Source organism: Ochotona princeps, chromosome 6, assembly GCF_030435755.1.
Source record: "Ochotona princeps isolate mOchPri1 chromosome 6, mOchPri1.hap1, whole genome shotgun sequence".
NCBI lineage: Eukaryota > Metazoa > Chordata > Mammalia > Lagomorpha > Ochotonidae > Ochotona > Ochotona princeps.
In genome coordinates, this window is record NC_080837.1 from 74943742 (window position 1) to 74954724 (window position 10983).

The 10983-nt window shown below is 49.5% G+C and overlaps 1 protein-coding gene across 2 annotated transcripts in view; it reads left to right on the forward strand.

Annotated features, from left to right (window-relative positions):
• The window catches only part of HERC2 (HECT and RLD domain containing E3 ubiquitin protein ligase 2), a 189026-nt gene extending 180321 nt beyond the window's left edge, over positions 1 to 8705 (forward strand). For both annotated transcript variants that reach the window (XM_058666516.1, XM_058666517.1), the window contains 8 exons: positions 385 to 468; positions 3942 to 4083; positions 4236 to 4430; positions 5235 to 5347; positions 5869 to 6059; positions 6951 to 7056; positions 7403 to 7615; positions 8311 to 8705. In XM_058666516.1, coding sequence (XP_058522499.1) covers positions 385 to 468; positions 3942 to 4083; positions 4236 to 4430; positions 5235 to 5347; positions 5869 to 6059; positions 6951 to 7056; positions 7403 to 7615; positions 8311 to 8583 — 1317 coding nt within the window. In that variant the 3' untranslated portion in view covers positions 8584 to 8705. The remainder of the gene's footprint in view (positions 1 to 384; positions 469 to 3941; positions 4084 to 4235; positions 4431 to 5234; positions 5348 to 5868; positions 6060 to 6950; positions 7057 to 7402; positions 7616 to 8310) is intronic.
• The last annotated feature ends 2278 nt before the right edge of the window (positions 8706 to 10983 follow it).

Here is a 10983-nt window from a genome sequence, read left to right on the forward strand (position 1 = left end):
CCTTGGGAGACCGGGCCCTGCAATTCAGCATCTATTCTTGCCAGTGGGGTCTTGTGATTTGCCAGAGAAACCCTGGCCTCTTAGATCTGAGTCATAAGAGATACTTGCCAAGCTTCAGCCTTTGCTCTGTGCCCAGTGTGTCACTGCCAGGCTGTTGTAGTTTCCAGAGGGACAACCTCATTTTGCCTGACAGCACCATTTGCAGTGCTTCCCAGCCTGGTGCCTGGCACTCCTCTCTGGCCTCACAACTCAAGAAGGGTGGCTGTTCATTGTTCTTAAAATCTGTGCTTCAGTAACAGATTTTTAAAAAAGTATTACACGATTTCTTTGTTGATGAAGCTTTATTGATCCGATTCTGAATTTTGCCTGTTTGTTACATTTTAGGAGGCGGCTTTCCGAAAAGTGGTGCAAGCAACTATGGTGCGAGACCGTCAGCATGGGCCCGTGGTGGAGCTGAATCGAATCCAGGTAACACGTGGAGGGGGTTCTCAGACAGTCTGTGTGGTGGTGTTTTCTTGGGTTCAGAAGGTGTCCTCCAGCCCAAGGGCAGGAAGGAGATGCTGCAGCTGACGTGCTGTGTGTCCCTGCTCTAAGCAGCAGGTGCTGGCTTTCTCCATGGTGCTGCCCCTGCCAGATGTTCTAACATGCAGAGATTTCTAGGTAGGAGTGTAAATGTTTCTCTTTACAGAGAAGTAAGGAACATTTGTTTGTGATATCCCAATATATGGTGTTGTGGCAGAGCAGATTCATCAGCCACTTGCTGTGGTGGTATCCCCTGCTGCTCCACTTTGATCCAGCTTCCTGTTGATGTGCCTGAGGAAGCAACAGGACATGGCCCAAGTACTTGAGTCCTTGCCACCTGAGTTGGAGACCTGGGTGGGAGTTCTTGGCTTCTAGTTTCTGACTCACCCACAAAGTTGTTGCAGAGTGAACCCAACAGATAGAAAATTCCCTCTCTCTTACTCTCTTCCTCTGTCCCGCCACTACCCTCCCAATACACCTCCATCTCTCTCTTTCTGTTCTCTTTCAATTAATTAATTAGTTAAAATAAATCTTAAGACAACCCACATCCAGATAAGCAAGAGAAAAATAAAATGAGCTATATCTCCACTACATAGTGATAATTATTGCTGTTCTGTGTGTGTGTGTGTGTGTGTGTGTGCTGTTTATTCTACCTAATGCGTGCGGGCTCTTCCTGTGCCGTGAGATAGGGTTCTGTGGCCTGTGTCTAGTACCTGCCTACAGTCCCCTGGTGCAATGTACCCTCGTCACTCTGCCGGGTTTCTCTGGATAGTAGAAGCTTGTGCTTGCTTTGCTCAATCCAGGCAGCCCTGTCACTTGCCTCCCCACCCACCCTCCGCCCCCAGGTTAGGCTCTGAGGAGTGAAGTGGGTCAGGCCAGTGGTGTGACTATCAGAGCATTCTGTATAACAATTCATGATCCTGCCAACTCATACCCTCCCTTGAACTAGGAGTTTTCTTGGCCAGTTTAATGGGCCAGAGTTGCTAATACTGCCCCACTGTAGTAAACAGAGTGAAAAGGAGACCATTCTGAATTTACATTGCTACCAAGTGTATGTAAACTTGCTGTTTAAAAAAAAGAGAGAGAAAGGGAAAAAAAGGAACCCTGGGCACTAATGGGATAGCATGCGGCACTTGACATTTAATACTCAAATGCAGTTGGCCTCGCCTCTTGGATCGGAAACAGAGGGCCATGAAGAACTCACTCTTTGTTCCTGTACCTTTGTATTAACACATGATTTTTACCCTGATGTTGATTACATGACTTGAATATTTTTTCAGACTTACACTTGGGGGCATTTTGAATTAAGGCATCAAACTCTTGCCTTTGTTGGACAATACATGTGACCCCATTGATGGAACTGCTGTCTTTACTGACGTCAGTGGTTAATGCCAGGCTGTAGGTCAGCCAGTTCCACAAACGGGTTGTTCAACTAGGTTCATGAAAAAACCTTTTATTCCTCCACCTGGGGTGATCACTGTGGTTTGTGCTGTGCTTTTGGGTCTTCTTACTATAGTTAGTGAGGGCAGCGGGTGGCTCAGACATCACCTCACACAGATGGGCGTTTCTGGACTGTGTTACTGCCGCAGAACCTTGCCCAGGCTCCCGGAGTACTTTGGATGTCAGTGAAGCCTCACATTTCTTCCTCTCTCTCTCATCTGGAATATTTAAGCAGTTATATGTACTTAATACATCTCTTAGTTTTCGTTCTATCTCCAGCTCTGTTCCATACACTTTGGAAGGAGTGAGCTGTGTAGTTGAAGACATAATTCTGTTAGGCTTTTTAAGAGCGCAGTGTGCTGTGTGGAGTGGTGCCCCAGTGCCCTGCGCTTGAGAGCACTGTGCCCCATCCTGAGGCCGGGAAATTTTCAACAAATGTGGATGCAGAGTGCATTTCTGATCAAAGAATCCAAGGTGAATCCCGGGCCAGCAGGGCAGCGGAGTGTGTATGCAGTGGCTGTGCATGGCCCAGCGACGCTGCCCAGAGCAGCCTCCGTGGGCCAGGGCCGTCTGTGGGAAGTGCTCAAGTCTCTGTTTCACAGGAGCTTCCTGGAAGGGTTTTCTAGGCTGTAAATTTAATTTTGTTTTAATGTGATCTGAAGATCAGTGTACATTTTAATTACATAGTGATTTTTTTTTTTACAGAATAATACTCCTGACAATTTAGCAAATTCAGACTAGGTAAATTCAGATCACCTATGTTCCCACTGGCCAAAGAAAATACCACCCATCTACAGTATTCTCTCTTTTCCAAGTCCTGACTGGCTACCCAGCCTTTATACTACAGTGCTACAGCCAAAGGCAGTGTGGCAGAGGTTGCTGGTCCTGTGTGTGGCTGGAGGCAGCACAGGGGTCAGAGTGGAGCTGGGTCTGTGTCTCCCTCTCTTAGGAAGGCTGTGCGGCTGTGTCCCTCTACCGTCTCTGTGCCGGCACACTGACAGATCCCTCAGTGAGTGGCTCTGACGGTGGAGGGAAGGAAATACCATTTGTGGACGCTGACCTGGGTATGTGGCATACAGTGAAGTGCATTCCATAGCAAGCTGCTATTTTTATTGTCATTGTTGTAGTTTTAATTTTGATTGTGGCCATTTCTACTGTGAGGCTAATTAACTGTTAAATCAGACCTGGAGCTCCCTCCGGTGAGCTGAGAAGATGAGGGTCTCTCTGGAGGGATCAAAGAAGACATGAGTTCTTGTTCCCAAGGATCTCCTGGGACGCTGAGCAGGTTGCTTGGGAATGCTCGTGTCTTGTTCCCTGGGGATCCTGGTGATGTGGAAGAGTCCGAAGCCACTAAGGGTGTGACACCTGAGGATGACCTAAGTATGCATGGTACCAGGTCATAGCTGGTGGCTGACTGGCTCAACCCTCGTGGTCATGGTTCACATCATTTCTAGTGTGTGCTTGTTCACACACTACCCATCCTGCAGGTGGCTGTGCAGGCCGGCAATGATCCTGCTGGGTTGGAGGTGACAGGCAGTTGTCTCAGTATTCACAGTGCGGCCCCAAGCATGGCGTTGGTCTGTGCCACATCAGTGGTGGACACCCCTGTGTGCGCAGGCAAAGGCAGTGGCAAGGCCCTTGGAGGGAGCTGGTCTGTGCTCACTGTGGTGCCGCCTCAAGAGGAATGGGGTGCGGTTTGTGTCACCAGAGCCTGCCCTTCCCACGATGGCATTGCTGGAGGTTGTGCTGGCTGTGGCACCCAGGTATCCCGGTGGCCAGGAGGGCTGCCTGTCACAGGCACAGCTCATGCCGCTCTTCAGGCAGGAGGTGTTCACATCTTTTGGGGACAGTGTGCGTGAGGGTGGGTGCGGGGAAAGGAGGGGAGGCGGTGGGGGTGCTGCTGTCCTGCAGGCAGGGGCTGGGCTGTGGGCTCCTGCTGTGCCAGCTGTGCCAACTGCTCATGTGTCTTTCCTTTCCAGGTCAAACGTTCTAGGAGTAAAGGTGGATTAGCAGGCCCTGATGGTACCAAGTCTGTCTTTGGGCAGATGTGTGCTAAGATGAGTTCGTTCAGTCCCGACAGCCTCCTGCTCCCTCACCGCGTCTGGAAAGTCAAGTTCGTGGGTGAGAACTGGTAGTGTGCTGGAGAAGCGGTGGACTGAGGAAGGGCAGCACGGTGGAGCATGGATGCTGGGTGCACACAGACCTGCGGGGTGCTTCTCACGCAGGGTGGCGTAGTTAGGGGCTGCGAGTTGCCAACTCTCCTCTTCTTCCAGGTGAATCCGTGGATGACTGTGGGGGTGGCTACAGCGAGTCCATCGCCGAGATCTGCGAAGAGCTGCAGAATGGACTGACACCTCTGCTCATCGTGACGCCCAATGGCAGGGATGAGTCCGGAGCCAACCGAGACTGCTACCTGTTCAACCCAGCTGCCAGGGCGCCTGTGCACAGCAGCATGTTCCGCTTCCTAGGTGGGCTTTCTTGGTTGCTCACTGGTGTGGCTTGTGTCATGCCAAAGTTAATTGTCACATCTGTCTTGGGAGTGATGTTTGATATTGCAGATACCTGCTTTTAGCTTTGAGACTCTCATCCATACAGTGATCGCCAGCATTTATTGTACCTCCCCAGCACTTACTGGATGTGAGCCAGCAGAGGATTTGTGTGCCCTGCGCTTCGGGCTTGGCAGCGGGGAGCTGCTGGAAGCTGTGCAGTGGCTGCCCTGGGCACAGTGGCAGGGATGTGTAGAGCTGGACAGCCTGTGTCTGGGCTGAGGTCTGGACAATATGTCTGGCTCTTGGAGGATCTGAAATATTGTGCTCCTATGGTTCAAATGGATCTGCAACCCAGAGCAGAGCTGGAGCTGGGGGCAGGGGTGGGGCGTGGTGGGGGGGACAGGCTCTCCTGTGTCCCATGAGAAGTCCGTGCAGAGTAGGCCTGGCTGTAGTGTCTCCCTGCTGCACAGCCCCAAAGAGGGCAGCTGCTCCCTGGCTGCTTCTGGAGGCTTCCACTCTGCTTTGCTGTCAGAGGGACAAGACCGAACCTGGCCTCTGTGTGAAGTAAAGCTATGTGCAGAAGGTATGTGACAAATTAGGAATTTGATAGGGAAGAAACCAAAGGTAATCATGACTTTACGACAGGAGAGCCTTATGATTTGGGGCATTGTTGGTTTGGGAGGCATTGCGGCCTCCTCTCATGCTAACTGTGTGACATGTTTGAGTGAAATAGACACAGCTCAGTCTCCAGTTTCAAGCTGTCTCATGTGTCTGAATGAGCAGGTGTGTTACTGGGCATCGCCATCCGGACAGGGAGCCCTCTGAGCCTCAACCTCGCCGAGCCCGTGTGGAAGCAGCTGGCCGGAATGAGCCTCACCATCGCAGACCTCAGTGAGGTAAGTCCCCTGGAGCACTGAGGGGCTGGAGTGGGAGGTTCCAGGGCCTTGTCACCAGGCACGGTCTGCTCTGACCTGATGCTGCCGGCCGCCGCCCCCGTCACATGGCTGTAAGGCTGGTCTGCTCCTGTTAACACTTTGCAGCACATGCAGTCTTGTCAGTTAAGAAAGCTCACTCCTCCCTGTGCAGCCGTTGGGCAGCTGAGTAACCTCTCAGGTGCGCGCTGGGAAGTGGCCCCTTCCTAGGGCAGCCCTGCCCTTCCTGCTACGGCTATCGGAAGCGGCACACTAGTTGCAGTTGCTTTTTCCACGCTGAATTTTGAGGACTCCGTTGATTTCTGGTTTTCCCCCTCCTCTTCAGCTTCTTGAGTGAAGTGCTTTGTTGCTGCTGCTTTCTTTGCTGTCTCAGTACATGTAATGCGTGTGTGACCTTGAGAGACTCCCCAGGGCAGACCAGGTGCCCACGTGACTGGGGCACAGTTGTGATTCAACAGCTGGACTCTGTTTTTTCTTCTTGTAAGGTCGATAAAGATTTTATTCCTGGTCTCATGTACATCCGTGACAATGAAGCCACCTCCGAGGAGTTTGAGGCCATGAGCCTGCCCTTCACGGTACCAAGCGCCAGTGGCCAGGACATTCAGCTGAGCTCCAAGTACACACACATCACCCTGGAGAACCGCGCCGAGTATGTCCGACTGGCAATAAACTATAGGTTCGTGGCCATTTGCAATTATGTCTACATGATAAGTAGCAAAAGGAGCAGAAAGTGCTTGCTTGGATGTCTACATTTTTTCAGAAATGTCATGGACAATAAAATGCTAATGGATTTGGCTCCTACCTATTGCTGATCTGTGGGCATGAAGCTTATTTTATGATCAGTGTCATAGGATTTATTGTTGTAGTCTGAGATTCCTGGCCCCAGCTGTAAACCGTTTGCTTGAAGGACTGCCTTGAAGAAGTCCTAGGTTTGTTTGTGCCCCCGTGCTATCTTAGGCACCTCTGCTGGGACAAGACTGTGTCTGGTGCCAGTAGGGAAGCATCCTTGGGCACAGGCCTTGAGCTGCAATGGCTCAGGTGACGTGTGGCTTGTCCGTGACACCCCACAGCTTCCCCTGCTCACCTCAGCCATTCACCGACTGTGAGATGTCTGGATGAAGCCCCACCGAGTGGGTGGGCGCTGCTCGTCAGTATTTGGTTTACATGGTCCTGACAGGGTCATGTCTGTAGTCACAAGAATTACAGCGACTGTAGTCATAAGAACTGTGAATACACCTCTGTCCCAGGTCTTGAGGGGTCTCAGTCGCGGGACTGACAGGCACGCTCCTCTTAGATGCTGGAAGGTGTGTGTCCGTGTAGGAGGTGTTGAGAGTTGTGTTGTGGAGTGTGAGTAGCTGTAGTCGGTCTGGCTGAGCTCAGGGATGTGAGCCCACATCTGTGGGCCCAGGTGTGCAGAGCCTCGACGTCTGTCACCTGACGTCACGCCTCCTGGTCCTTCCCAGCTGGGAAGTATACGGCCTCAGGGCTATTGTGGTAACACTTGCTCTGAGCAGAACAACCTCAGTGTCACCAAGGACGGGATGTTAAAGTGAGTTTTTGTTTTCAGACTCCACGAGTTTGACGAACAAGTGGCTGCCGTCCGGGAAGGGATGGCCCGAGTGGTGCCTGTCCCCCTTCTTTCTCTGTTCACTGGATATGAACTGGAGACGATGGTATGTGGCTTATGGGCGGTGTCACCCTGGAACAGCTTTGTGTCTAGTGTGACCTGTTGATCAGTGTCACTAATGCATTTCTTGCATCTGAAAATCTAGTTCACAGGATCAGTAGTTAAAACCATACATCTGAAAATCTAGGCGATGTGTATGTGTGTCGAATGAAATGAAAATACCTGCCAAGCATGTGTTCCCCTTCCACCCTGGCCCCATAGGAGAGTTGCGTGCCAGTCTTCCTGGGCAGCCCAGGACCTTCCTCAGTCCACCCAAGCCTTGTTAGAAAGGGTGACAGATCTTTGCTGAAGCAGAAAGTGCCGGCCAGGCCTGATGAAGTGTACCTCCACAGGTCTGTGGCAGCCCAGACATCCCCCTGCATCTTCTGAAGTCCGTGGCAACATATAAAGGGGTCGAGCCTTCTGCATCCTTAATCCAGTGGTTCTGGGAGGTGATGGAGTCTTTCTCCAACACAGAGCGCTCCCTCTTCCTTCGCTTTGTGTGGGGCCGCACCAGGCTGCCCAGGACCATTGCTGACTTCCGCGGCAGAGACTTTGTCATCCAGGTAAGCCCCTTGCTGGCCGGGGCACTGGCCTGGGGTCAGCAGAGGGTGGAGTGTCCTTGCGTGGATTCCTGTAGCAGGTTGAAAAGTGAATCTCCTGTGTCCTGATGAAACAAAAGTGAAAAACACCCAAGCCATCATGAGAACATGCTACTGTTATGTCAGCATATTCTAGATTTTTAGCTTATGTTGTCTAATGCATTTGTTTGATTCTTTGATTGGATTATGTGAATCGCTAATATGTTTCTTATTCAGACTGATGAGTTCTCTCAGTAGCTTGGCTCACAGCCTGAGTTGCTGAGGTGTAAAGGTGAAAGGGCCATTCAGTGCTGCCCTCTAGTGCCCAGAAGTCGGTGGACAGGCTAGGAGAGCTTCCTCCCGTAGGGGAGCACCAGGGGTTGTGGGGGTCAGCAAGGGCTGTGCAGGGCCATTGCACCCTCTTCCCAGGACTGACTAGTTAAAAGCGAATATTGTGATGACCAAGTGCTAGTTTTGTTTTGTTTTGTTTTTTGCTGTCAAGACATGATTATTCCCTTATTTCCTAAAATTTACCAAATTCTTAGTTTTCTAGATCAGTTTGTTGTTTTTAACCAAGTGTGGTGATTTTTGGTGCGAGTCACAAGTCTAATGAGTGCAGATGTTCGGTTGCAGCTGTATTGGTATGGAGTGTCTGATTGTGGACTGTTTTTCCTCCACAGGTTTTGGATAAATACAACCCTCCTGACCATTTTCTTCCGGAATCCTACACGTGTTTCTTTCTGCTGAAGTTGCCCAGGTACTCCTGTAAACAGGTGCTGGAGGAGAAGCTGAAGTATGCCATCCACTTCTGCAAGTCCATCGACACGGATGATTACGCCCGCATAGCCCTCACGGGGGAGCCAGCTGCCGACGACAGCAGCGAGGACTCGGATAACGAGGATGTCGATTCATTTGCTTCCGACTCTACGCAGGATTACTTAACAGGACACTAAGGTAGAACAACACCGTGGTGCAACACGACCCATCAAGCGGGCGGAGTGCCACTGCTGTGAGCACGCAGTGCCCGGTGTGCCTCATGAGTGCTGGTCCTGGAGACGCAAGGGAGGGGCAGCAGAGAGACGGACTGCTGTTGACTGGAACGCTGGCTGGAAGAAGGATGGGAAATTCACCTGTGCGTGTGCAGTACTGCGTGGACACTTGGCGTCGGTGTTGGAAACTTCCAAGGGTCTTCTTACCCCGTAATGCTGCATTACACGTAGGGCTCTGTGTCATTAAAGTGTGTAAATGTTTATATAAATGCTGAATTGCAGCATCCCCAATGAATAAAGCCTTTTTACTCGTGGGTGCAATAGACTTTTTTCCCCTTTTTCTTCCTTTTAAGTGTTGTGCGTCGTCTTGATTGTATATTGGATATACTGTGTAACAATTAACTCATAAGTATTTCAGTTAATTTTACCCTGAATTTGTTTATTAAAAGCTTTTGGAACATGAAATGATCAGTATTACTTGAATGAAGTCATAGATTATTTAAACCAAAATGGGAAACAGAAAAGGCCATTTGGACCCAGCCCTCCTCCCCAGGTTAACTATTTTAATGTATGCAACATGTAATTAGAATCAGGCCTCTCTGTGAACAGCATCGTAACCTCGATCATGGAAAGTGAACTATATATAATGTTTGTGTCATGTATATGCCTAAATTTTAATTCCCTATAAATAAAATGTCTGTCAAATTATAGGCTGCACTTTTTTAACCAGTTAAACTAACACTTGGTGAATATGCTGCAATCCCCCTGCATATCTAATCCTCCCATCCCAAGTTAGTTTTTGATGCATTGGTACTTTAGCTTTTCCAGTCTGGTTTAGATTCTTTTGGTTATAAAAACTCACACTCTGTTGATAAAGGTGTGGTCCTCAGTGGATTGGGAGCTTCCAAGGGGAGCTGGTGCTGGAGGGAGCCACGGAATTTTGGAGAATCCTGACTCCTCCATAACTGGCAAGGCTGCTGCACTCCCCCGAGGTCAGCAGCCCCCAGTGAGGCCAAAGAACGTGTTTGCTTGTTGGAACACAGCATCTTTGTTCAGAGATGGAATGTTTAGCACTGGTGGAAAAGATCTCAAAGACCAAACTTAAATGCCAGAACTAATCCTGTTTCCACTGTGGCTCTAGATTTTCACAAACTAGCTGGTTTTTTGATTGTCAGCACTTTCGTTTTCAGTCCACTTTTTTTTTTGAAAGATTTATTTATTTTTATTGAAAAGGCACATCTACAGAGAGGAGAGACAGAGAGAACTCTTCATCCACTGATTTACTCCCAAAATGACCACAGTGGTCAGAGCTGAGCCGGTTTGAAGCCAGGCGACAGGAGCTTCTTCTGGGTCTCCCATGTAGGTGCAGGGTCCCAAGGCTTTGGACCATCTTCCAATGGCTTTCCCAGGCCACAAGCAGGGAGCTGAAAGGAAAGTGGAGCAGCCCGGAAACGAACCAGTGCCCATATGGGATGCTGCACTTGAAGGTGGAGGATTAGCTAGGTGAGCCATCATGCTGTCCCCTTCAGGCAGCTTATGATACATAACAAAGCTTCCCCCAAGTCCGTGAGAACCAGCAAACAGCACTGATTTCTCATTCATGCACCTGACTTTGTGGACATTGGCTAGATGGTTCTGGAATGTGGGTTACAGAGGGCTGTGTAGCACATACCTCTCTTCAGGACCTGGTTATGTCTCATCATGGTGACAACAGGTACAAGAGGGCTTCAACTCATGCTATTAGCCAAACACCAGCCACGTGGCTAACCCCGGAAATGAACCAGAATGGCAGATGCATTCTGCCTATAGAATAGCCCTTCTCAAAAGTCCTGTTTGGGTGCCCCAGGGCTTCCCAAGTCCATCAGGGTGTCCACAGGCCCTTCTCCAGCTGAGCCTGGATGAGGGCAAATTTTACTCATCCCCATGTGTGGAATGTAGAAGCTGTCTACTGCAGTCTACTGCTGAGCCAGGTAGTAAGATGATTAATAGAAATGTCGATGTTATTCCTATCAAATTTTTGTTTCAGAAAATAATTTTTCAAAGTAGTACATTAATGAATTTTTGGTTTTAAATATATTAAATATTAAACTTCATTCTGGTTTTAATTTCCCTTGTGGTAACTGTTGATGGATATAATCCAGATAAAAATGAGGATTCCAGAAAGCTTGTGAATGTACAAGAGGGTCTGCTGCTTAGAGAAGGGGCAGAGGCAAGGGCTTGCAGGGTTCAGGGCCAGAGGGCCGCTGCTTTGGGCGCTGCTGGAAGCAATAGCCTTGTGTCCACTTTTATTTATTTATTTATTTATTTATTTATTTTACTTTATTGGAAAGGCGGATACACGGAGAAAAGAAGAGAGAAAGATCT